The 27,092-nt window shown below is 48.2% G+C and overlaps 1 protein-coding gene across 2 annotated transcripts in view; it reads left to right on the plus strand.

Annotated features, from left to right (window-relative positions):
* Window positions 1–27,092, plus strand: part of PAX5 (paired box 5) — a 192,357-nt gene that overhangs the window by 51,025 nt on the left and 114,240 nt on the right. For both annotated transcript variants that reach the window (XM_032636061.1, XM_032636062.1), the window contains exon 6: window positions 12,728–12,903. In XM_032636061.1, the coding sequence (XP_032491952.1) occupies window positions 12,728–12,903 (176 nt within the window). The remainder of the gene's footprint in view (window positions 1–12,727; window positions 12,904–27,092) is intronic.

Below are 27,092 nucleotides of genomic sequence, written 5' to 3' on the forward strand. Positions count from 1 at the left end.
TCTGGCCTCAGCAATGGCTCCCCCCAGAGGCACCTACTTTATTTATTGCTTCTCCCCAGCTCCCTGTGCGCAGAGGAAAGTCCATTAGTGTGTTTGCAGACTCTGCCAGCTCTAAGCAGATGCAAGGCTTATTTGCAAACTGTCATTGCCCTGGCCTCCTCCAGAGACCTGCATGCTGGGCTCAGCTTTTTGGTTCCAAGAGCCTCCTCCCCCAGGCAGACAGCCGGGTGGAGCCCCTGTGCCCTGATTTCCCAAAGCACAACATCTTAGCTTGCAGTTAGGAAAATTAAATTAACTGCCATGAAGGAACCAAAGCAGCACATTGGGCCACGTTGAGAGTGGAGAATGAGGTTCTCTGTTGATAGGAGCTCATTGGCTTGGCGTGAATCAAGGGAGGTGTTGAGAGAAAGCATGAAGAATCCTGGGCTGAGGGCCTGGGATCCAGGTTTGAGTCCTGACTGGGATGCTGAGTGTCTTGGTGACTTTGGAAAACTGTTTACTGCCCTCTGGGTCTCAGTTTCTAAGCTATAGAAGATGCTGCAGCTGATCTTAGAATCCATCGTAAGCTCTAAAATTCTCTGAACCGAATTTTGAGGACGTTTCCTTCGTCCAGGTGGCCAGGGACAGAGTGGTATACCCAAAATGACTCCACAGTTCTGAAATTGCCTGGAGGTCGGCCTCAGCCGGGTAAGAGGCACTCAGGAGCTGAGATACCAGGGCTCTCAGGCTCAACTGGCCTGATAGCTCTGCTATGTGACCTTGGACAAGCCGCTTCCCCTTCTCTGAGCCCATTTTCTTATCTGTAAATGGGAATGATAATCTCTTGCCCATCTCCTGAGGTTATGGTGAGAATCAGAGAAGCTGATGAATGTGAAGGGTCAGCGTGAATGTATACTTGAGGAGTGGCTATTGTTATTGTCGTTGTTGTTACCATTTCCACATGTGCCTTACTCTGTCTGGGCGCGTACAGCTGCCAATATAAGAACATGCCACCGCTGAGTACAGAGCCCAAGCACATCAATTTAGTTATGTAAAAGGGAATGATGGTGCTTCCGTGCAGAATAAAGAGCCTCTCTTATAATTTGTGCTTTTTCAATTCCATGCCATCATAAATCCACCACTCATGTGTGTATGTCTGGTGGAAAAACACATCACAGATTTACACAAAATCCTCTTGAGTTCTTTTCAGCTGGGACAGGAGATGACACACGTTGGCAGACAGAGGCTGATCTCTGTGTATCCAAGAGGAGTCAAGCCAGTCCAAGTATATCTAACAGGTCAAGCTCTGAAATGAAGAAGCAATAAGCCAGTGAAATGGTACTATCACCGAAACATGATTGATCAATTGAATTCTATCAGAGACAGTGGACAGTGAGATTAACTCAGGCCTGATAGGTTCAATGAGTTAAAGCATGATGTTCATTTCAGCTTCATTTCACCAGTCTTTGCTTGTGAAATTGGTCAATCAATAGAGGTTGAAGATCATATATATATATATATTGGGGACCATCTTATGGGGAATATAATCTTGGTAGTTGGCTCCTGGCTGGGGCTGCCTGCCTTGGGTAATGGAGACAGAACAGGGACTCCATCAGCCCCATCGAAATGGCCTGATATCTTCTCCAAATGAAAAGTATTTTTGGATCTCTGATGATTTATCTTTTTTTCCTCCCTCTCACTTTGATCTATGACAAAACCCATACCCATCTTGGAGAAATATAGTGATTTCTCCCGAAAACATTTGTGCAATGATCAGATAGATACACTTCAAAATATGAACCTTCTTTGTAGTTATATTGTCCTCAGAAAAAAATAAAGACAGTAATTTAAAAACTCAAATGGGGGTAATGCAAAGATATCAGAGTAAATATGATTTTAAACCCTTTTATTTATTTATTTCTGCACAGTGGGGGATGGGGAGAGACTGCTATGTGTGTGAAAGCCGAAAAAGGGATGCATGCCTGAGAAGTCCTTCTAGGTATAATTAAAACGAAGCCTTTAGCATTCTTTGATCTCATTTGAAAGCACAATTCACAGAAACAAATCACCCTTTTGCTCTTCGTAATATTTCATTTGCTTTGGAATATTTTCACTATGGTGGTTAACATCCTTCCTAATTAGTGTGCATATCTCTCTGTAAGGTGGAGTGATTAGGTACTACTGTACGAGGTAATGGACTTGGACAGTACGGATTAGAGAGAACAGACTTGTCCTGTGGAAATGCATAAGGTATTACTTCCTTCCTGCCTGTTCTTTGAGGTCATCTTGATTCATTTAAGCACAAAGAAATCCCGTCTCTTCATACCAACACCATGGGAGCTTCAATACTGTGTTTGTACTGTTTGTACATCAGAGTATATGTTAGGCTCTGGATAATAGATAATAGTACCAGGCCGCTAAATGGGGAGGAAAGAGCCTTGCACACTTTACTCCCTCCCCTTCCCCCCAGTTCCTGCCCTCTAAACCTACTGACTTATAGCCATTCCCTGGTGCACCAGGCTTTTTTGTGCCTCCAGACCTTTGCATGTGCTGTGCCCTCTGGTTGGAATGCACTTCTTGCCTGCCCCTTTCTTTGGCTAACTCCTTCCTACTCATCCCTAAGACTTGGGCTTCATCTTTTCCAGGGGGCTTTTCTGGATCACCCCTGCTCCCAGTCTGGATTAAGTGGAGTGGTTTAGTGTAGGGGTGGGAGCAGTCTCTGGAGCCAGATTGCTTGGGTTTGGATCCCAGCTTGTCCATCTCTTAGCTGTGTGACCTTGGGCAAGGTGCTCCCTGTGCTCCCTGTGCCTCAGTTTCCTCATCTGCAAAATGGGAGGGGGCAATAACAGACTCGACATCACTGGGTTGTTGTGAGGATTAAACAGATAAGTTGCTTAAAATAGTGCCTGGCACAGAGTAAGCTCTGTATAAGGAGTGGCTACTACCGTTTTGTTCCCACGGCTGCCTCTGCTTCTCAGGTTTGCTTCTGCCTTTGGCTCTTGGGGCGGCTTACCATTACTGCATTGGAACTTTTCACTTGTCTGCGTCCCCCACTTGAAGACAGGGGTTAGAACTTAGCTCTCTAGCTCAGGTGCCAAGTGCAGGACCAAACACTCAGCAGGAGTCTGGTGCATGCTGCTCAGGAATGAATGGATCCATGAGGCTTGGAACAGGAATCAGGGGCCTCATGTGTTCCTAGGCTCAGCTCACCTTGGACCTGCCTTCCGGCCCCAAACAAATCCCTTTGCCGTTTCTGAGTGTAGAATCATCAGTCCTTTGGGGTTTTTCCCTCACTGACAGCCTATGACTCATTGGGTAACACACGGCACAATCAGATTCACTCTGGTCGAACCTGAACGTATTCGGCAATTTTACAATTTTGCGTTTTCCTTCCCGAGAAGAAAGATTGAGCGAAACTAATGGCTGAATAATGGTCGTTCCAATGGAATTTTCCTCCATGCCGTTCTGATTTTTCTCAGCGTGCTGCCCCGGTTTAGGATGGCATTTATAAAATCACCTGGAACATCGAGTTTGGTTCTGGGCTGCTGTGGGACCTTTCCAGCCCTGCCACCCTGATCCCCAGCACAGAGCCTGGCTCACATAGATGCTCTAGAAATGTTGCGACTGAAGTTAGTTGTCTGGGCCTGGAATCCTTTCCCCTTATCCCAGCACCTTGTCCCTTCCCCTTATCTGAGGTCTGGCTCTGATGTTTCCTCCTCCAGGACCCACCTCTGTGTTGTTAGTCATCTCTGAGTTACCCTAATCATTCAAAACACCATGCAGAGAAGAGAAGCCCTGTGAATTGTGTAGAAGAATTAATGGCATTTTGTTGTTGTTGTTGGACTCTGAGCACTATGAGACTTGCTGTGTTTTCCTTTTGGTGTGTGTCACCAGGAAGCTTAGCGCTCAACTGAATTTTGGTAGTTTATCATCCTCTTGTTAAAAATTTTGTGAATTGCCTCAGCTCTTTCTTAGAATGTAGAACATAAACTCTTAGTTGCTTCACTCTTTCTCCTCTGGGATCACTGATATAATGGAGGTCACTTCCAAAGGTTTTCTCCGGAGTTGTCTGATGATGCCAGACACTATCCTATTACTGAGTTCCCCTGAACCATTCGGACCTGCAACCCCTCAAGTCTTCCCAGGTCACTCATTCAGTCAACAAACATTGATTAGCATCTCCCTTGTTTGAGGTTAGCCAGACATGGGCTTTGTCCTCAGAGAGCTTATACTCTTAGCAGGGAAGGGAGGAAGTACAGGCATACCTTGGAGAAGTTTCGGATTTGGTTCCACACCACCCCAGTAAATCAACTATCGCAATAAATGGAGTCATACACAGTTTTTGGCTTCCCAGTGCATATAAAAGTTATGTTTACCCTATACTGTAGTCTGTTAATTCTGCAATAGCACTATTTCTAAAGATGATGTATGTACCTTAATTAAAAAATACTTTATTGCTAAAAATGCTCACTGTCATCTAAGCCTTCAGTGAGTCATAATCTTTTTGCTGGTAGAGGGTTTGAACTATCATGAGAATGACCAAAATGTGACACAGAGACACAAAGCGAACAAATGCTGTTGGAAAATGGCACCAATAGACTTGTTGATGCAGGGTTGCCACAAACCTTCAATTTGTAAAAAATGTAATTATCTGCAAAGCTCAATAAAACAAGGTATGACTGGGATAATCCTAGAAACAGCTCAGGTTTATTGAGTACTAACTACGTGCCAGGTACTATGCTAAGCATTTTACATATATCCTCATTCAATTCTTTCATTGATCCCATGTATCATTATGTATTGTTCCATTTTATGGATGAGAAAACTGAGGATTAGAGAGGTTAAAGAAGTTTCTCAAATATCATAGGCTTGTAAGAGACAGAGTGAGGATTTGAACCTCCCTAGTATGCTGTATCACATCCATCACGGTGCTCAGCTTGACTCTTAAGACGTGTTAAAAGGTGTGCAAGTGCTCTACCATGTGACCTTGCTGTGCTGTGACCTTGAACAAGTTACTTATTATCTCTTCCACTTTCCTCAGCAATAAAATGGGGATTCCAAGAGGATGGACCTCACAGGGTGGGTTGTGAGGAGTGAAATCCAGGGTAATAGTGGTGGCCCATGCAACTTGCTGAGGAGACCTAGAAGATAGGGTGATTAATTGAGCCTTGTGCTTCAGAGAGGCTGAGGCTTTGATGGGCAGGGGTAAAAGATGAGTCAGCAGAGGGAATGGAAAAAACAGTGGTGTCAGGGAGTGGCATCAGGGACACTTGGGGAATGAGGAGTAGCTTACTGGGATGGTGTTTGGGGGTGACTAGAGGGGTGACCTTGACTGGAGGGGCAGGTCATGGAGGCCTGGGAGGCTTGGGCTTTGTCATAGGACAGCCTTGGAAGGATTTTCCTGATGTAAATGATGATGACAATAGCTTATGGTGTTTGGACACTAACTTTGTGCTAAGTGTGTCACAGGAATTATCTCATTTAATCCTTATAAAAGCCCTAGAGATGGTCCTGCTTACCATTGTTCCCAGTTTACAGATGAGAAAACAGAGGGCTTTAGTCTTAGTAGCTGACCTGAGGAGTAAAGGGAAGTGGAGAGAGCACTGGATCTGCAGACAAGAGACTGAGGTCCAAGTCCCACCTGAGTGATCTCAGTTACTCATCCTCTCTGAGCCTCAGTTTTCTCATCTGTAAAATGGGCTAAGAATACACATCTCACCCAGATGTTCTGAGGATCAATGAAATTTAAGGATGCGAAAATAACTTGGCTCAGCCCTGGCACGGAGCAGTGTTCTATCCAGTGGGAGATCGTGGGGCTTGGAGAGCCTGTGTTCCCCATCATCTCTGTCACTACCCCTATATTCTTAGCTAGGGACAGATGATGCTCTCTCACTTTCAGTGGTATGTATGCAGGGCATTTTGCTGATGTAGCCCCAGAACAAGTACCCTGCCTACCCTCACCCCCACCACTTTTGTAACCCATAGTCATGCCTATCACCTCCTATGGAGAAAATTCTGGAGCCACTACTGCCCTCAGCAAGCTTCCATTGCATCAGAAACAGTTTCTTAAAGCTGCAAGTTAGCATGGTCTGAATTTGGTTGGTCTCTGCTTTACGGATTGCTTTAAGAATTAGCCATGGCAGCGATCTGAGAAGACCAACCCCAAGCTCCCTGGACTCACCTGACCCTAGCTGGAAATGCCCCAGGTCACACCAGTTCAATGTTCCCAACCTCCCTGGCTCTAGACTCCTGTGGCAGATGACCCACCAAGACCTGGGTCTGTCCCTGTCTTCACTGGGGGAGGCAGGGCTGTGAGCATGGTGGGTGCCAGAGTCCAGAAGCAGCAAACTGGCTGGAAGTCAGCCTCCTTGGAGCACTGCCAGCCAGACCGGGAGAAGACCTCGGAGCCTGGTGTAAGGGTGGGGCACGGGCGTTATTTTCACAATTTCAAAAAGATTAAGGGTGAATGCAGCCCAGTGAAGAAAAAAAGATTTCTCCTGTCTCTGACTTTCTCCTGGAAGCCCCCTCCAAGGGCCCCCTCTCCTCACATGTCCATCCTTAAAGTAAGTATTAGCAAAGAGAATGGGATCTCCTGGGTTGGTTTGGCCATCATTTAGGGGTAGAATGAATATTGGGGGGTGTCCCCTGCAAAGACTGCACAAACAACCAAAATGGAAAAATAGGTTAATGCTCATTTAATACTATTTAGTTGACAAAATCTCGGTGGCTTTTGGAGGAGAAAATGGTTAGAAACAACTGACTCAGCCTCCTTAGTTTATTGATGGGGCATGTGAGGCCCAGAGAGGGAGAGGAACCTGTCTGGGCTCACACAGCAAGTAAGGGCAGAGCTGGGGCTAGAACCCAGGTCTGCTGGCTCCCAACCCTTTTCCCACTGGGCCCTGCCACTGCCCTGCCATGCTGAGGAGCAACTGTGAGGATAAAGGAGGCTGTGTCAGGGCTCTGGCTTGGGCTGGGCTCTGCAGGGAAATGGGACTCTGAGAAAGGCCAGAGACTGACCCAGTAGCTCCAGCCTCCTTTCCTGGGCTCTGGAGCCGCCAGCTGGGGCTGCATCCCAAAGGCCATGATGCCAGAAGAAATTATGGAGATTCCTGTTTGTTTTTATTTTCTTTCTTCCCAGGGAGCATCTGCAGACACAAAGTACATGATGATTTTTAAAGAAACAAACCAGAACCCTCCAAGAAAAATGCAAAACCCCTGAATCTGCTGTGCTCTGAAGAAAACGCAATGGGTTTATGATCTTTTAAGACACACAGGAGACAGCTTTCTCTTGACAGATGGGAATCTGAGGCTATTTTGCTTCCTCCCTCTTTGCGTGACCAGACCCGATTGTGTAAAGCTTTTAGCTTCAAAGCCAGGTTGTGAATAACATTGGTTTAACCTGAAATTTAAAGCCAGCATTTCTCTGCTCCCCGAGATGGAGCTTCCTGCCCCTTGCTCCCCTGAAGCTAGCTTCCAGAATGTTAATTCTACGAGCCATGGTTGACTAAGCCCAGCACTGGGTCTATTACATATTATTTGATTTGGAGTAGAAAAAAAGATTTAAAGATACCATGCCCCCTGTATACCTTTGTACTTTTGCCCATGTCTGTCCATATATTTAAGCATACCATTCACATTGTGAGTTCAGATTTTTCTTCCTGGAATTCAATGGGTCCGAGTGCTTCTGGAGCCTGTCTCCAAGATCACATTCTCCATTGAAGTGAGGCAGCACCTTTGTGGATGAGAAACGCTATGGAAGCGTCCATTGGAGGCCTGGAGGTTCAGACCTGTCCTTGTGCAGGGTGTGATTTTCTGGTGTTCACTTTTGTAGCCGTCTCTTTGCATGTAATCTGTTTCACTCATGCTCACCCACTGTCTGCGGTACCCAGAGATGGGTCAGCCATGTCCCTGGCCTTTGAGAACCATGAGCCTTTTTGTCAGAATATTTGTCTTGGTTGACACTTCCACCTTTACTGGTCTGATTATTTTTCAGTTAACATTTGCCTCTTCCACTGGATGTAACTCCATGAGGACAGGGCTGGGCCAGCTCATCACTCTGTGCCCAGCGTTAGCCCAACGCCTGCTCTCTAAGGTTGGTTGAGAGAAGAATGAACAAACGAATGAATGAATGGGTCAAATGGAGGGACTGTGACATTTACAGGCCAGACCTGCGGAGTGAAGGTGGTATTACTAATTTGTTTATTCCACAGATGTTCTCTGTGGAGGAGACAGAGATGAATTAATTGTGGTGTTTCTCCCCAAGGTAGCTGATAGTGCTGTGTGAGAGTGAAGGGCCCAGGGGCTTGACCCCTAAGATGAGGGAGAAAGTGGTCAGGTGGAGCAGTGACTGAGGCATGAAGGAAGACACCCTAGAGGAGGTGGCATGCGTGCGCATGATTAGTGTTTGTCCTGGCAACAGGGCCCACGCCAATGAGGAGTGATTTACCTTCCATATGGGCTCTGTGGATCACCTGTGGCTGACAGGCTGACTCCGGGCATCACCTCCAAATGTGCACAAATGTAAATTCATCTTGCCAGTTCCTAGTCTTTCCAGACCTTGGGAGCAGGGCTTAGAAAGCACAGCCTGATCTACAGGAACTAGCAGTTCAGGCCCTGGGACTGAGAAATGTGGAGGGCGATTGCCTCCCCAGCCCCCTTCCGTGGCCCCCCTCCCCCCAGCGAGGCTCAGATGACCTCCGTGGCTATTGTGGCCTCTGTGGCTGCCTGACAGGACCCCCGCCTGCCTCTCCAGAGTCTCCTGGGGTCTCTTCCTCCCACTCCCTCTGTCCCTTTCATCTCCTCTGCCTGGCACACCCCCTCTATCCCATCCCCCACTTTGCCCTGCTGACATCTTGTCCTCTGCTCTCAGTTCGAGCATGACTCCGCTTTGGGCGACTTCCCTGACTCCTCCCCGTGAGGTCATTACACATGGCCATTTGAATATATTTCTAGGCCCTTTTCCTACTTATCACAGTTTGTAATCATATCTGTTTGTGTGAGCACTTGACTGAAGTGGGCTGCCCTTTCTAGTTTGCAAAGAGGGGCCTGTCTTGGTCATTGGTGTATCCTCTGTTTTGTGTTTGGTTTTTTAAAAATATTACCTGGTGCAGAGTAAACTCTTTATCAATATCTGTTAAATGAATGAATAAATGATCGTATATTTAGGAGTGCCCCAGGCCTTCTTAAGGAAATGACAGACTTTCTGTGCAAAGTGGCAGGTAGACTTCACCTCCTTCCCGAGGAGAGAAAGCAGGTGCAGGTGCTGGCAGGCGGGAGCAGTCAGAGGGGTCAGGATTGGGCCGAATGCTTGGAGAGGTGCCTCTTCCCAGCTCACAGTCCTCCATTCCGAGTCTCTGGGTCACCACGACAGCCTGGACACTCTCCCGGGCTCCGCCCGTGGTGCTGTGGCTGACTGTCGGAAGGCCAGAGTAGGACGCGGTGAGCCTTCCTTCTGGGAGACTCAGAGCAGGCCCCAGCGCGGCTGCCTGTGCTGAAGAATGCGCGGTGTCCTGGGGGGGCGCTGGTCCTCCAAGGACCCCCAGTGCATGCACTTGAGTCAGCATGTGCCCTGAGCCTTAACTCTGTGCCAGGGTCTCCCTGGTGACCGGACAGTGACCTTGCCCACAGGAGCCCTCAGCCAAGCCATCTCCTCAGAGCTTCCTCAGTGGAGGTACAGCTCTGCCTTTCTAGAGCTCTGAGCTGTGCACAGAGCCCAGCCTGTGAAGCCCATGGGAGAAGACATCAGTGTGAGGACCGGCTGGCTGCCATGGAGAGGCCTCCTCCAGGGGCAGAGATGTGGAGTGTCTGAGGGGGCAGCCTGAGTGGGAGGCACTGCCCAAGGGGGCTCAGCAGGGAGAAGCCTTGGCAGGAGACGTCAGGAGCTGGCAGATAGGAAGGAGCCTTTAATAGGGTCTGGCTGGTAGGATGGGGGCTGGGGACTATAAGTGAAGTTGGTGACCGGGGAAAAGTCTCCTAAAGTGGACGTGGTCTCTCTGACAGGGAGAGACTCAGCGGGAGCACTGGGGACCCAGGCCAAGGTCAAGTTTTGGCAGGAGTGACTGGGGCCAGGATGAGTGGCCAGAGCAATAGCCAAGGAGGAGCCAGCTGAGCCTCCTTCCCGTGTGTGTGTGTGTGTGTGCGTGTGTGTGTGTGTGTGTGTGTGTACCTGTGCACGCATGGGCTACTTGGTGGATGCCAGCCAATGGGAGAACACTGCTGGGCAGACACAGGCTGGGCCATGAGCTCCCACATCCTGCTAGTCTTGGTGCCCTTGTGGGAATGATCCCCATGGATATAGGCCATGACGAAAGAGGGGTCTCTGAGGATGATGTCCCGTGGGCAGGAGCAGGGACCTGTCTCGTGGTAGGCCAGTGTCACAGGCTTCCAGAGGAGGGCCTCAGGCTTTAGACCGGGGGACATCAATCAGAGAGACCTGCTCCCTCCTTGGCCCACACATTGGGGTGTCTGGTCATTCAGTCTACAGCCAAGCTTAGGTATCCTCTTGGGTCAAAATTGATCTGGGATCCATTTTCTCAGGGGCGTCCCAAGCCACCTCTAAAGGCCCTTCCTGTCGAGGATGCTGGGGTGCTCTGAGCTGTCAGCTGCCACGGGGGACTCTGCAAGGCCAGCACTCATGTGAACACCCAAAGCTGGTGTCTTTGTTCAAATGTCAGAGCCTGTATTGCAGTTGCCCTGGGTAGGACAGTTGGGGAAACACCAACCTGGGGCAGTGTCTCAGGGACACAATATCCCATTGCTTCAAGCTCCTTGGTTCAGCTTCCTTCCTCACATGGGTGGGGTTTTGACATGATGGATGAAGCCTGGGGTGGCAGTGGACTGGAGGGGTGGGGGGTGGGAGGGGGATTGGGCAAGGCCTTGGGTAAGGGCACCTGCCCGGGAGAGATCTGACACACGCTGGTTTCCCACGGGGGCTTCCCAATGGCAAAGGCAGGCCTCACCTCCGGGCCTGGCTTCCAGCAGTGTCTCAGGGCAGCCCTGCGTGAGCAACTCGGTCCCAGAGGGCCCTGGGGAATGATGGCCCTGCAGGCCATTTCCTCACTGGACTCTTTCATCCTCCTTGTTTTCTCTCATTTTGAATGGTTCAAGCCCAAAGCTCACGAAAGATATTTCAACCATTTAATTTTTAATTGATAATTCGTAGTATTTTCTTTGAAATGTAGGCATCATCACAGCGAAGAGCTAACAATACAGAAGCCATAGAGAACTTAATCCTGTGCTTTCTTAGTGATTTACATTTTGTTGAATAGGCAATACATTTAAAGTTCTATAACGAAACAAAACAAAACAAGCATGCTTTGAAAAGTTTCCCTCCCCTTTGCCTCCATCCATTTAGCTCCTACCTCCGGGTAACCACTCTAAATGTTCCTCATGCTGCCTTCCAGAGCCATATATGTGTGTGTGTGTGTGTGTGTGTATACACACACACACACACACAATGTGTGTAAAGTCTTATTTTCTTTCTTTTTTACACAAAACGTTGTATATATTTTTTTTGATAAATTTATTTATTTTATTTACTTATTTTTGGCTGCGTTGGGTCTTCATTGCTGCGCGCGGGCTACTCTTTGTTGCGGTGCATGGCCTTCTCATTGCCATGGCTTCTCTTGTTGCGGAGCATGGGCTCTAGGGTGCACGGGCTTCAGTAGTTGCAGCACATGGGCTCAGTAGTTGTGGCTCGCAGACTCTAGAGCACAGGCTCAGTAGTTGTGGCACATGAGCCTAGTTGCTCCGCGGCATGTGGGATCTTCTGGGACCAGGGCTCGAACCCATGGTCCCCTGCATTGGCAGGCGGATTCTTAACCACTGCACCACCAAGGAAGCCTAAAACGTTGTATATTATACGTGCTGTACTGCATCTTGTTTATTTATTTTTCATTTAACGATGAATCTTGAAGATCTTTCCATATCAATTCACAGATGGAATCCTCTTTCCTTTTTGTTGCCATACAGTACTCTACTGTGTGAGCATACCATAACTTATTTAACCAGCTCCTACAAATAAACTCTTGGGTTGTTTCCAGTCTTTTGCTACTAGAACCTTGCATATATATTACTTCCCATGTGTGTAAGTCTAACTGTAAAACAATTTCCCAGAGGTACAATTGCTCTGTCAAAGGGAACTTGCATTTGTGATCTTGATAGATTTTATCAAATTGTCCATCACAGGTGTGTGACCAGTAGACTCCCATCAGAATTGTGTGAGAGCATCTGTTTCCTTACAGCCTTCCTAACACAGTGTTTTGTTGGCTGGTCACGTGATGTGGTGGCAGTTGTCCTGGGGAAGGGCGTCAGCTCTGGGACAAAACTATACCTCCAAGGGGATCTTCAGAGCAGGAGAGGCAGTAGCACCTGGTGGTTAAGCCTCTGAGTCAACCCAAGCTCCAGTCCTCAGGCAAATCAGTTAATCTCTCTAGGCCTCAATTTTCTTATCTGAAAAATGGGGGAAAGAATGCCATCTACATAGGGTTCATTGTGAGGATTAGACACAATGATGCATGCTTCATGCAGGGCCCGGCCTGTGACCGTGGGAAGCTGGCTCTGGCCTAACCAGCAGGGCAATCTTGGCCAAAGACCCCCGCGTCTGAGCCCCTGTTTGTTTCCTCTCTCATCAGGGGAGGAGCTGGGCTTGTGGGTCTCTCAGGCCCTCTTCCCAGTCCAGGGTCTGACATGTCTTCCCCAGCAGCTTGCGTGACCTGCACTCACCCCTCCTCTCTCATGCTCATCAAAGGTATTCAGGAGTCTCCTGTGCCGAACGGTCACTCACTGACGGGCAGAGATTTCCTCCGGAAGCAGATGCGGGGAGACCTGTTCACGCAGCAGCAGCTGGAGGTGCTGGACCGCGTGTTTGAGAGGCAGCACTACTCGGACATCTTCACCACCGCAGAGCCCATCAAGCCCGAGCAGGTATGCCCCCGACTCGCTGCCTCCACACCTGCCACCCGCATGCAGGCCTGGGTGACGCACCCAAAGGCATTCAGTGGGGAGTGGGTGAGAGTGCCAGCTTCTACTCAGAGCCGGGCTTCTCGTTCTCCGCCAAACCTGGCCAGTGGCAGCATCCCACGAGGTCTGGAGCGTGTGTCTGGGGCTTCTTCAATTGCTTGCCCTGGTGCCTCCTCTCTCTGGCCGGCGGGGGGTTGTGCCGTGTCTGGCTGCTCTGCCACTGCTGTGGGGTGGTGTCTTTTCCCAGGGCTCTTTGCACAGGGTGGTGTAATGATCTTCTGGGCCACTTGAGGTGGTCTTGGGTCATCATCCTGTCAGTCAGGGTGCAGGTGGAAATATGTAAGCACCGTCTGGCCATAAACCAGGTTATGATGACACTGGTGTGTCCCCTACTGTCAGCCTTCTCGTCACGTTGTCCTGTCATGCTTTTAGAACTGAAGCCAAGAGTCTGGAAATAAGGAAGTGTCTCATTGGACAAACTCGCAGCTGGGTCATTTGCAAGAGAGGGAAGGAAGCGGGATGATCCCTTGCTGAGCAGCTCCCTGCTCTAACCTGGGCCGAGAAGCAGTCACTGCCTGTGGCTGCAGAGATGACATCAGAAAGGCTCTGCCCAGTGAGAGGCTCTTGGGGCCTGGATAAGGTCCCTCCAGTACCAGATTCGATTCAGGAGACTGTTTCCTGGTGCCCCGTCTGTGACGGGCTTTGGGCTGTACACCTCGCAGGCACGGGCGGCTCAGACTTGGCTCCTGCCTGCCAAGAGCTCCCACCTCGTGGGTGAGTCACAGAGGCCTGTGAGTAGTAAGTTTCCCCAGCGCTTGCTGGCTGGTCCTGGTGGGGAGGACTGGCCTGCTGAGCTTCCTCTACAGGCTAATTAGATGATGCTTCTGAAGTTTTCCCAAAGAGCCACCCAAAACAGTATAGGCTGCAGCACAGGCTCCTGTGGAGAGAATAGGTACTGGAGGGGACCTTGGACGGGGAGGAGTGAACAAGGCCTCAGGGACCACCATCCTATGATAGTCTGGCTGTCTCTGTGCAGTTCCTATGAGGGCTCTCACAGACCATCTAGCTACTTTGTTTTCAGATGGGGAAACTGAGGCCCAGAGAGGTAAAGAGACTTGTCTAAGGCCACCCAGCAAGTCATGTATTCACTTAACAAACACTAATGAGTGTTTATTATGTGCAAGGCACGGAGCCAGTCACTAGGTACATGAGTGAACAAGACAGGCTTGGACCTGCCCTCAGGGAGCCTACAGATGTGTAGAAGAATCACAATAAAGAAGGATTACTCAAAGGGTCACGGATTACAGATGTACTAGGCGCTGAGGAGGGGATGTCTGAGGTTTTCTAAAGGTATAAAGCAGATGCTGAGCCAGCCTGGAGGCCACAATGGCTTATGCTGAGCCCCGAAGGGATGTGGTGGGGAGAACGTGCCTGGCAGAGGGAATAGCGAGTGCAAAGATCCTGAGGTCAGGGGGAGTGTGGCAGGAGTGAGGAATGGAAAGAAAGTGTGGCTGGGCTTCAGGGAATGGGCTGGGGAGGGTGGGAGGAGATTTTGGGGAGCTGGGCCTGGTCTCGTAGACTGTGCTCAGGATTTCAGTCTTTCTCCTGCAAGTCGAGTGACACCTCCTCTGGGAATGACATAGTCATATGTGCTGGTAAGAGCTGATCTCACACGCTCTAGTTCCTGGGCTTCAGGGAGTCTGTTTCCATCACAGGCAGCCTCTCCCACTCAGAGCCCTTCGGAGAGATGGCCGAAGCCACATTCCATCTGACCCAGGAGGAGAAAGAAAAGAAACTCAACCCGGAACCTTCCTTGGATGAGGCCTACATTTCCCTCCAGAATCTGGGAGAAAAGTTACCTGCAAACCTTTGACAATATTACAGAATTTTAGAGCCAGCAGGGACCAAAGAAGCAAGCTATCAGCCCCTTCATTTTCTAGAGGTCCAGAGAAAGGATAGGGTTTGTCTGAGGTCACCCAGCAAGCGAGGGCCATACCTCTGCACAAAACCTCTGGCATTTCTATTAAGCCCTTATTTACTTAATTCAGACATTAGGTATTAGGGATTGTGTTTCCCTGTGTTTCATGTGATTCTCATGGAAACTCAGAGTCTAGTCATAGTTCATCCAGCGTGGAATGCCCTGGAAGCCTGGGCAGACTATAGGGCTTTGTATGTGACAGGAGTCCATCCAGGTATCCATTCACTCACTTGCTCAGACGCTCAGATGCTCATTTATCCCACGTATTTCTTACATGCTGGCTGTGAGCCTGGCACGGTGCCGGCACCCAGGGCAGGGAGGGCGGGATGAATCAGGCATCAGCTCAGCCTCCAGCCACACAGGTGCAGTGTGACATGGATTCAGAAGCTGCAAGGTGAGGGAGAAGGTTCTATGGACCCTGATGAATGGAGATGTTGCCTCTGCTGGGAGCACAGGGAGAAGTCATGGAGGAGGCGACATTAGGGGACAGGTCATTAGGCCCATGTAGAGATGGGCCTCAGGGGAGGAGACCTGAATCACAAACTCTGTTTCTAGCAGTCTGAAGGACACCATGCGGTGTCCTTCAGAACGACGCGGACACGCCGAGGGCCTGTCTGACCGTGTGGGTTCTGAGGCAGGGCCTTCCGATAGGATAATGACTGACTCAGTGCTTTCTGGTTAATCAGCTTCACCTCCCCGTAATGGGGTGTAATGAGGAGAGATGGGAGGTGAGGCCACGGGGCTGCCAGGCACACACGCAGGCACTGGACTATGAATGACATACCCTTGCTCCCCACTCCCAGTCGCTTTGGACGAATGTCGGCCGAGCAAGGGGCCACAGGCTGGTAAGGGAAGCGTCAAGGGTACGGGTTCCTTGAGCCCCTCGTGCCCGCTGGCGGCCTTGCCTTTTGAGCCCAGAGTGCGTGGCGGCAGTGCCAGGAAGGGGCCCAGAGCTCTGTCTGCTGATACTGACCTCTCTTCCATTTGTGAACATCTGGTCTCCAAGGTCTAGTGGCAGTTTGTGGGGAAGAAAGATCATGTGCCGGCCTTGGAGGTGGGGGAGTTTGACTTGAGACCGGCTTCTGCCCGGCGGGTCATGTCACTTTTTCTCTGGACCTCCGTTGCCATATCTGGGACAGTAGTAATTGTGGTGGTGACAACAGCAGCACAGCAATAGCCTAACAATAGCGGCAGTGATCCCATACATACAGTTTTCTAAGGTCTTTCACATCCATCCTCTCATCGGACTCTCCATGTAAATGCCTGCTACACAGGTTAAACAAGATTTGTGAGCTCCATTTTACAGATTGGGACATTTTTTTCCAGACTGTTCTCCCCATTTTCAGGCCCAAAGGGGACTCGTCGAGGATGCAGAGCCGGAATCTGACCTCAAGATCTTTTGTCCATCTTGTGCAAGATGGTCACATGGGCCTCCATGTCCCCAAACAATTCTAGGGGCCAGTTTTCTGACCGGCTGGTTTTCACAATTGGCCTTTTGCAGCTAGAGTCCGCTGGTCATTGTAGAACCCTCAGATTCTTGCCATAGGCTTGGGTGGTCAAGTCCTCCTTAACCACCCACCCCTAACTGCCCAAGGGAAGAACATTCCTCTTCAGGGCCAGGCTGGAGTCCCACCTGTCACTTCCACGAGCTCAGAGCCCACCCTCACCTGGCTGCTTTTCCTGCCAAGATCTGCCCTGCGTGGGTGGGCCCAGGCTTCTCCCTTTTTAAAATAAATTTATTTATTTATTGGCTACGTTGGGTCTTCATTGCTGTGCTCGGGCTTTTTCTAGTTGTGGCGAGTGGGGGCTACTCTTCGTTGCTGTGTGTGGGCTTCTTACTGCGGTGGCTTCTCTTGTTGCGGAGCACGGGCTCTAGGCTCATGGGCTTCAGTAGTTGTGACACGCAGGCTCAGTAGTTGTGGCTCGCAGGCTCTAGAGCGCAGGCTTAGTAGTTGTGGCACACGGGCTTAGTTGCTCTGTGGCATGTGGGATCTTCCTGGACCAGGGCTTGAACCCGTGTCCCCTGCATTGGCAGGCGGATTCTTAACCACTGCGTCACCAGGGAAGTCCCAGGCTTCTCCCTTTTATGTGGGAACTTAGTAAACCCTTGTCCCTGGGTGGAAGGGGTTAATATATACACACTCCTGGGGCAATGAAACACTTCCTTTTCAAAATGGTTATTGAAAAAGCAATTCTGTTTTCCCTACATGGGGAGTGAGTAAAAATCACCTTGGAGGAGAAGAGAAAAAAAAAAAAAGGAAACAACGGTGGGTGGTATGTGTGCGTGTGTTTCAAGCAGTGGCATCTGTTTCAGTAAAAGTCGCATTGACGCTGTGGTGGGTGCTGAGCTCCTGGCAGGAGCTGGTCCCTCCTCTGGCCACCAGGAAGGCCGCCACCAAGCACAGCCTGCCGTATTTACTCTCGGCAGACTATTAACCAACACTAGGCTATTAATCTGGCTTTTGAGCCTTCACTAAAGCCCATAAAAGCTCACAGTTGTCAAATGGAGTTCATTTTAATTTCCTTTCAATCACAGTAAATTATTCAGGTGATAAATCAGCTGGAGCAGCCTCCTGGCTGTAATAGAAACCCTAATTCCTGGCTAATTATCCAGCCCATTGCTGCCAACAGATCAATACGGACGCAAAATGGAACAGGCCCAGGGCCCTCCCTTCCATCGGGCCAGAGACAGAAAGACAGCTGGGGAAGGGGGACGTGCTGCTGACCTCCCAGGAAGTTCAAAGGTCATGGAAGGTTAAACTGGGAGAAGTCCTGTCCCTTGTCTAACAGAGAAGTCACCAGAAATGCCTCCTGCTCTCATAAGCTGCTTTGCCCTCTGAACGGTGGCATTTCTCCAGGCTGGTGGGCCTGGGGCTGAGCATTGCCTACTCTTGTGGGCGTCCTCCTCCTGGGAAGGGGCTGGTTTGTGTTTCTGAGCATGATTGAGCTTGGTCATCAGAGATGGCTTGAACCCTCCCTGAGTCAGAAAAAGGGCTGGGGACTGTGGGGAAGAAGATGAGGTGGTGGACATGCTTTCTTTCGTCAGGGAGCTCCAGGAGAGAGGGTAGGGAGAGAAGGGAGTGAGGAGACAGGTGTGCCAGGCTAAGAATGGGGGAAGGCTTCCTGGAGGAGGTGTCATTCGTGCTGTGCCTTGAGGGATGGGCAGAATCCAGCTCTGTGGAGAAGGTAGAGTTGGTTGGAGAGGGCACTCTAGGCAGAAGGAGCGGCACGGATGAAGGCGTGGAGGAGCGCAAGTACAGCAGGGAACTGCAGGCCGGTCTAGGTGGTTGGAATATGGGCTGAGTGAAAGAAAGTCAGAGACAGTGGGGCTGGAGAAGCAGGAGGACCCTAAACCCCAGAGGGCTGGAATGTGGAGGTGAGGAGGTTTGGCTTTGCTTTGGGGGCAGTGTGCCCTGAAGGGCCCCGAGTCTGTAGCCTGGACTAGTCTGCTCTCCTGGAAGCACCCTTCAGTGGGGCTCCTGCCTCTTGTCCTGTCCCTGCTGCACTGTTGGCTTTCTCTTCCTGAAGCTCATCCTCACATACTAGCCCCTCGTGGTTTCCCACTGCTCAAAGCCTCAATCCCAGCTCTTCATCTCCTGCATGACCCTTCACCACTCCCACAGCCCTCTGCTTGCCTACAAGATGCCCTGGCTGAAGCCGGGCCTAACCCCTCACTACTCCACATGCGCTGGGCTCCTCCTGTCCGAGGGGGCCACAGACGATGGGCTGGCGTGTGCATGTGTGTGGTGTGCGTGTGCGTGACTGTGTGTATGCGCGGGCACGGGAACCCCAGGGATGGCTCTGAGCATGCAGGGTGGCAGGGACTGCGGTTATTATTACTTTCTTGATGTTGTTGTTCTCACTCCAAACTCCTGCTCACAGTTTCTCCGAATGGAACATTCTTTCAGTCTGTTTCTAAATCTATGCAGTCCAGCCCCAGCAGGAGTCCTGCCTGCCCTGGGAGGCCTTCATTGACCCACTTAGCCTGCACTGACTTACCTCTTGTCTGAGTTCATAAATGCACTGGGTTCTAATCATTACTGTAGTAATTGTTGTAGCGACTGTGTATTCATTTCTTACCATGGGCCTGGCTCTGTTCTGAGGAGAACGCTTCTAGCCCCATCTCATTACAAAGTCACAGAGCTCCTATTATCCCCACTGTGCAGACAGGACGGCTGAGGCTTGGTGAGATCAGTGCAATGACTCAGCCACAGGGCACAGTAAGTGTGGAGCCAAGTCGGAAACCAGGTCCAGAGTCCAGGCTGGTAGCCACTGGGTTACCCACAGTTACAGCATAGTCAGGCTGTCCACCGATTCTTCTGGGCGGGCAGTGTCCTACCCACCTACACCCTGAGGGTCCAGTCGGCTCACCCTGGGAGCTATGCGTGAATTAGGAAGTGCTGTGTCTGCCCGCAAACCAACGTGGTCTCTGGAGGTATGAACCGAAGTCGGGGCAGTGACTGTCCCCTTCTACTCTGTGCTAGCTGTGCTTCTCTCTCTCTGCCCTTCCCCTCGTAGGGCTGTGCTCAGGGCCAGGCTCCTCCACTGCAGACAAAATAGAGTTTGCTCAGAAGAGGTGATTAAAAATCTTACCTAGGGGCTTCCCTGGTGGCGCAGTGGTTGAGAGTCCGCCTGCCGATGCAGGGGACATGGGTTCGTGCCCCGGTCCGGGAGGATCCCACGTGCCGCGGAGTGGCTGGGCCCGTGAGCCATGGCCGCTGAGCCTGCGCGTCCGGAGCCCGTGCTCCGTAACGGGAGAGGCCACAACAGTGAGAGGCCCGCGTACCGCAAAAAAAAAAAAAATCTTACCTAGGAGGGATGACTGGAGAAATTAGGGCTGTTTGGTATGAAGAAGGGAAGACTTGGGGGTGTGAGCAGGGAAGGAAACAAGCTAAGAGAACTTTCTAATAGCCCAAGCTTTCTCACAGTGGAGTGGGCTTCCTTGGGAAGTAGTGAGCTTCCCGTCACTGGAGGAATATAAGGAGAATCTATCCTTTTTCATATATGCTGTATTAAAAGTTTAGGAATCCACAGAGATGGGAGATTGGGATGGATATGTACACACTACTATATATAAAATAGATAACTAATAAGGACCTACTGTATAGTACAGGGAACTCTACTCAATACTATGTAATGACCTATATGGGAAAGAATCTAAAAAAAGAGTGGATATAAGTATATGTATAACTGAATCACTGTGCTGTACACATGAAACTAAAGCAACATTGTAAATCAACTATACCCCAATTAAAAAAAAAAGAATCCACGGAGGGCTTGATTAGCTAAAAGTCAAGGTCCTTCCAACCTGAAAGAATGATTCTAAGGTAAGAAGAGTGAGAAGGTCCACTGGGAGGAGGGGAAGCAGTAGGGGAGGCAACAAAAGGAGAAGACCTTTTATGCTGCAGCATGGCAGGGACACTGAAGGGCGGCTTCCCCTCAGGGATCCTCACTAGGGTAGGCAGAGAGGCCTGGGTCACAGGGGCCATGGCTCTGAGCAGTGAAGGGCTGGAGGCTGCAAGGTCTTGGGAGGCCAATGATGAGTCCAGCTCCTCCAGTGCACAGAGCAGGGCTGGGGTTTCTGGTGAAGACACCAGGGCCAGAAGTCTGGATACCAGTGGCTGGTGCCAGCCTCAGGGCCCACACACAGTACCAGCATCCTCTGCCCAGGAGTTCACGGCCAGACGCCTCGGGAGTAGGGAGTGGAGCGGAGGATTAAACAGTGTCCTGCCAGCAGGTGCCACTGCCTGCAGGGGGGCTGGCAGAGTGTGAGGCATAATTGAAGGTAGAGGAATTACTAATTTAAAAACCCCGAGGGCTTCCCTGGTGGTGCAGTGGTTGAGAGTCCGCCTGCCGATGCAGGGGACACGGGTTCGTGCCCCAGTCTGGGAAGATCCCACATGCCGCGGAGCGGCTGAGCCCGTGAGCCATGGCTGCTGAGCCTGCGCGTCCGTAGCCTGTGCTCCGCAAAGGGAGAGGCCACAACAGTGAGAGGCCCGCGTACGGCGAAAAAAAAAACAAACAAAAAACCCCCCGATAACCTTTCACATAGCATTCTTGGTCCCAGCGACCCTATGAGGTAGAGTATATGCAGTATAATCTTCATGTGGCAGATGAGGAAACTGAGGCAGAGACAGATTAAAGTAACATGCCCCAAATGATGTACCTAGTAAGACTGCCACATTCCCTGCTTCCTGCCTTTTGTGGGTGTAGACAGTTCTCTGGAGTCAGCTCCCTGACCCCTGCAGGTGTAGACATCTGAGTGACTGATTTCATTCAGCAAATATTTATGGAGTACCTGCTCTGTGCCAAGTACTGCGCTAAGTGCTGAGGACACAGCAGCAACAAAGATGTGGTTCCTAGAATTTACCCAATAGCAATGGAGACAGATTCTTTTTTTAAATAAACTTATTTATTTATTTATTGGCTGCATTGGGTCCTCGTTGCTGCGTGCAGGCTTTCTCCAGTTGCGGTGAGCGGGGGCTACTCTTCCTTGCAGTGTGTGGGCTTCTCATTGCAGTGGCTTCTCTTGTTGCGGAGCACGGGCTCTAGGCACACGGGCTTCAGTAGTTGTGGTACGTGGGCTCAGTAGTTGTGGCTCGCGGGCTCTAGAGCGCAGGCTCAGTAGTTGTGGTGCACGGGCTTAGTTGCTCCGTGGCATGGGGGATCTTTCTGGACCAGGGCTCGAACCCGTGTCCCTGCATTGGCAGGCAGATTCTTAACCACTGCGCCACCAGGGAAGTCCTGGAGACAGATTTTAGCAAAAGAATTATGCCAGTAAAAACAGTTTATCATTACCAGTAATTACAGAACATGATGGGTGCTGTGAAGAGACAGAGCAGGGTGTGCTGAGAGTAAAGAGTGGGACCTCATTTAGATGGGAGGTCAGGAATGTCTATCTGAGGATGGTGCCTTTGAGCTCAAGATAGGGAAGTGTGGTGGGAACAGTGTCCCAGGCAGAAGGAACAGCCTGAATGAAGACCTGAGGCTGGAAAGTAACCAAAAGATGTCCCGTGGGTAAGCATGGTATGTGGTATGTGGTACAGTCAGGGAGGTGGTAGGGGACAGCTGTGAGGGGACTTGCGGACCAGGGCCAGGGGCTTGGGTTTTATCGTGAAAGTAAGGAGAAGCCTCTGCAAGATTTTAATCCAAGGACTAGCAGGATCTAATCCAATATGGATTAGAAGATTATTCTGGCTGCTGTGAGGAGACTTGGAGTGTTGGTAGGCTATTGCCAAGGTGCAGACAATGTCACTGCATCCCTGGAAATCGTTGCCTGCCCTGTCTGGGGCTGACCTAATCTCCAGTCCATGGCAGCGCCCATGAGAGGAGCTAGAGGAGGGTGGAGAGAGTGGTAGTGGCAGGAGAAGGGCAAGAATTCTCTACCCAGTTCTTCCCAGGATGAGAGGCGCTAGAATCCTGAACACTGAGATGCTTAAGCGAGATTTAACTTGGATATCATCTTGCCTTTGAAATGAGATAATGACAAGTCTTATGCTGGAATTCTTGCTTCCTAGATCTCTAGAGGTACTGGGTGCCTCAATACCAGCCATACTGTCCCTTATCCTTCTACTGTCATCATCTCAAAGTGACCCAAGGGTGAAAATTACATGGACTATGTGGGATCTCAGCTTTGCTCTGAGGATCTTGCCTGAAGATGCCCAATTTTCTGCCCAAGAAAAATCATGCCTGTTTTGCAAGACTGGGGAATGTTTGAGGGAACACTGAGCAAGTTGCCATAGTGTAAAAGCATGGGATGGACCGCTGGGCTTTCATAATGGCTCTTGGGCTAGTCACTTCTCCCTGGGTCATGGTTTCTGCATTTGGGGTGGGGGATTAGCCTGGGTCATCCTTGAGACCCATTCTAGCTCTAACATTCTGTGAGAGCTGAAACAAATTGGGAATTCATCTCTTATTTTTTTTTTATGGTTTTCATTAAAGTTTTTTTTTTTTAACATCTTTATTGGGGTATAATTGCTTTACAATGGTGTGTTAGTTTCTGCTTTATAACAAAGTGAATCAGTTATACATATACATAGGTTCCTTCATCTCTTATTTTTATTTTGACTTGTTTACATTTTTTTTTTTCCTGTCTGTTCCACTCTTTTAGATGACAGGCAAATTCTGTGTACGTGGGGTTTAAAGATTACAAGCGAATTGTCAAAGAGCTGCCGGCACCTTGCTGGGCTGTTCTTTCGTTCATTTATTCATTCATTCATCCAAGAAACTTTTACAGATGTGCCATGTCAGTGACCACCTGTACTGTGCTGTGTGCCATTAAGTAACAGCAATAGATGTAGCCAAAGGTACTATGTGAAAACTGATTTTTGGGTAGAGATATTTCCCCCTAAACAATGCTAACCAATACTTGCAATAAAGAAAGACAAAAACGCTAGCAGAATAGGTAATTCCAGTCCTACAGCTTATTTGTCTTGAGAGTGTACCACAAGTTTGGCTTAAGGAATTTGGCTATTCACAAAGCTCTTTAAAAAAATGCAAACATTGGGCTTCCCTGGTGGTGCAGTGGTTGAGAGTCTGCCTGCCGATGCAGGGGACACGGGTTTGTGCCCCGGTCCGGGAAGATCCCACATGCCGCGGAGTGGCTGGGCCCGTGAGCCATGGCCGCTGAGCCTGTGCATCTGGAGCCTGTGCTCCGCAAAGGGAGAGGCCACAACAGTGAGAGGCCCGGATACAGCAAAAAAAAAAAAAAAAAAAGGAGCAAACATTATTTTGTAAATTACAAGAACCAAAAAAACCTCCATAGAATTTTTGGTTCCAGTAACAAGGTCTGACCTATCCCATCTTAAACAATAGAAATACTGGATCAAGTATAACAATGAAAAAAAATATATCTAAATACCTAAATACAGGGCTTCCCTGGTGGCGCAGTGGTTGAGAGTCCGCCTGCCGATGCAGGGGACACGGGTTCGTGCCCCGGTCCGGGAGGATCCCACATGCCGCAGTGTGGCTGGGCCTGTGAGCTATGGCCGCTGAGCCTGCACGTCCGGAGCCTGTGCTCCGCAATGGGAGAGGCCACAACAGTAAGAGGACCACGTACCGCAAAAAAAAAAAAAAAAAAAAAACCTAAATACATATATATATATATATATATATATATATATATATATATATATATGTCTTTGAGGTTTAAATAAAGAGAGAGAAATCCTCTGGCGCTGGAAATTTAGAAGGAACTCAGAGCCAGAATTCTACATGCATGAGCTAATGTCCCAGCGGCCCAGGATATTGTTCCTAGTGAACAGGGGCTGGAGTTTTGATGCTGGTGTTAAGACAGAAGATACACTCTTAGACCTATGTAATATGGGAGTTGAAACTGAAACTCTTGCTAAAAACTTGAAACCTGGAAGGACCATACTTTCCATGAAATGAACAGTAGGCTGAGGGAAGCAGCAAGGAAACTTGATTCTGTATGAGATTCAGGGGAGAACCAAAGTTTCCTATGACAAGTTGAAATCCAACTATGGCACATACAGGTGTTGCATCTCACTTTATATTACTTGCAAGAAACCCAAGAAGAGAAATTAATATAAAAACTGGGCTCACGTCAGTGAAATTCTTGAGATGCCGAGCAGAAGCACATGAAAAGTTCTCATCTGGATACTTTCACAGTCCATTGCGTACAATGTGCCTACAGAGTTAATGTTAATTACTGAAGATGAGCTCACAATTAAAAAATTGCAAACCACAGAAGGGCAAGTCAGGAGATATAACCAGGAAAATTAGTACTCCAAGAACCTAAAATACCAGGCAATCTGAAAGAAACAATAAAATGACTAAAGAGATGAAAAAAGGACTAGAAACATTAAAAAAGAACAAAACAACATGAAAAAAGAATAAGCAGATTAGGAAAAGAACCAAATAAATTCTCTAAAAATAAAAAATTTTGTCATCAAAGTTAAAAATTCAATTGATGGGTTAAATAACAGGGTAAGACACAGCTGAATAGAAAATTAGTGATTTGGGAGACAGAGCTGAGGAATTTGTCAGGAATGCAGTATAGAAATCTAAAGAGTTGGGAAATATGAAAGAGAGGGTAAGAGATAAAACACTATTTCATGAGAAGGTCCAACATACATCTAATAGTTGCTCTGGAAAAGTAAATAGAAAAAACAGAGATGAGGCAACATTCGAAAAAATAACAGCTAAGGAACTTACAGAACTGTTGCAAGACACGTCATTAGATTGAGGAAGCATACTAAATCCCATACAAGTTGAATAACAATAAATGCACATCTAGGCAAAGCTATAGTAAAATTGAGGAACATCAAAGACAAGAGAAAATTAAAAGCAACCAGAGAGAAAGTATAACTTTTAGATTGACAGGATACTTTTTAAAGCACCAGTAGAAGTCAGAAGACAATAGAAAATGTCTTCAAATGTTAAGAGATAATAACAATTGATATATCCTCAGATAAATGATCATTTAATAACAAAGGAAAATAAAAACATTTTAAGACAAAGGAGAGTTTACCACTTACACACTCTTGCTGAGCTGCTAAACAATGTACTTCAGTAAGAAGGATATGAGAGACTTCCAGTTTTGGCTCTGATATATAAAGAACTTGGGAGTCATCACTCCCATATTTGCAACAAGAAATAAAGCTGAGCAAACTGAACAACAACTATTCTCGACCCATCAGAGAATTAAGGTTGCAGGGCAAACAGCTACAGCAAAATCTGGAAAGACAGGAGAATACAGAGAGTTACAGCTGAGATCTGCCAGATTACCATAAAACCTCGTACTAAAGGCCTATTTACCTCAGTTTCTGTACCCTGTCTGTACATGGTGTCCAGCTTTCAAAAAAAGTTAGGCAAGGAAAAAACACAGTCTGAAGAGACAAAGTAAGCATCAGAACTGGACTCAGCTATGACAGAGATTTGAGAATTATTAGACAGGGAATTTAAAATAACTATGATTGATATGTTTAGGGCTCTACTGGAAAAAGTAGACAGCATGGAAGAACAGATCGACACTGTAAACAGAGAGATGGAAACGCTAAGAAAGAATTAAAAAGATGCTAGAAATTAAAAAAAATACAGTGACAAAAATAAAGAAGCCCTTTGATGGGTTCATCCATAGATTGGACACAGTCAAGTAAGGAGCCAGTAAACTTGAAGACATTTCAAAAGAAACTTCCCAAAATGAAATGCAAAAGAAAAGAAAAAAAGAATGAAAAAGCAAAGGCAGGGGTGGGATGAGTCAGGAGATTGGGATTGACACATATACACTAATATGTATAAAATAGATGACTAATTAGAACCTGCTGTATAGCACAGGGAACTCTGTGTAGTGCTCTGTGGTGACCTAAATGGGAAGGAAATCCAAAAAAGAGGAGATATATGTATACATATGGCTGATTCACTTCACTGTACAGTAGAAACTAACACAACATTGTAAAACAACTATACCCCAATAAAAAGAAAAAGAAAAAGCAAAGGCACAAACCAAAACCCAGAACAGAACACAATCCAAGAATTGTGGGATAATTTTGAAAGGAATAACATGTGCATAATTGGAATATCAGAGGGAGAAGAGAGAATGAAGAAGAAATATTTCAAGTAGTAATGGCCAAGAACTTTCCAAAATTCAGTCAGATAATCAAACCACAGATGTGGGAAATTCAGAAAATGCCAAGCAGTAGGTGTAAATATCAAAACATTTAAACCTACACATATTGTATTCAAACATCAGAAAACCTAAGACAGAGAAAAACCTTGAAAGAAGCTGGAGGGGGAAAAACACCTTACGTAAAGAAGAACAAGGATAAGAGTCACAGTGGATTTCATGTCAGAAACCATGTAAACAGGAAGAGAGTGGAGTGAAATATTTAAAGCACTGAAAGGAAAACCCTACCAACCTAGAACTCGATATCTTGGAAAATTGTACCCCCCAAATGAAGGAGAAATGAAGACTTTCTGTCAAACAGAAATGGAGTGAATTCATGACTAGCAGACCTGTCTTGCAAGAAATGTTAAAAAAAATTTTAGGGAGAAGGAAAATGATATAGGTCAGAAATTCAGATCTACAAAACATAAAAAGGAGGGGAGTCAAAGAAGGAATAAATGAAGATAAAAATTCTTTGATTTTTCTTACTTTTAATTGATCTAAAAGGAAACTGTTTAAAGTAAAAATGTAACAATGTATCCATATGGT

The sequence above is a fragment of the Phocoena sinus genome, chromosome 6, assembly GCF_008692025.1.
Source record: "Phocoena sinus isolate mPhoSin1 chromosome 6, mPhoSin1.pri, whole genome shotgun sequence".
In the NCBI taxonomy this organism is placed as follows: domain Eukaryota; kingdom Metazoa; phylum Chordata; class Mammalia; order Artiodactyla; family Phocoenidae; genus Phocoena; species Phocoena sinus.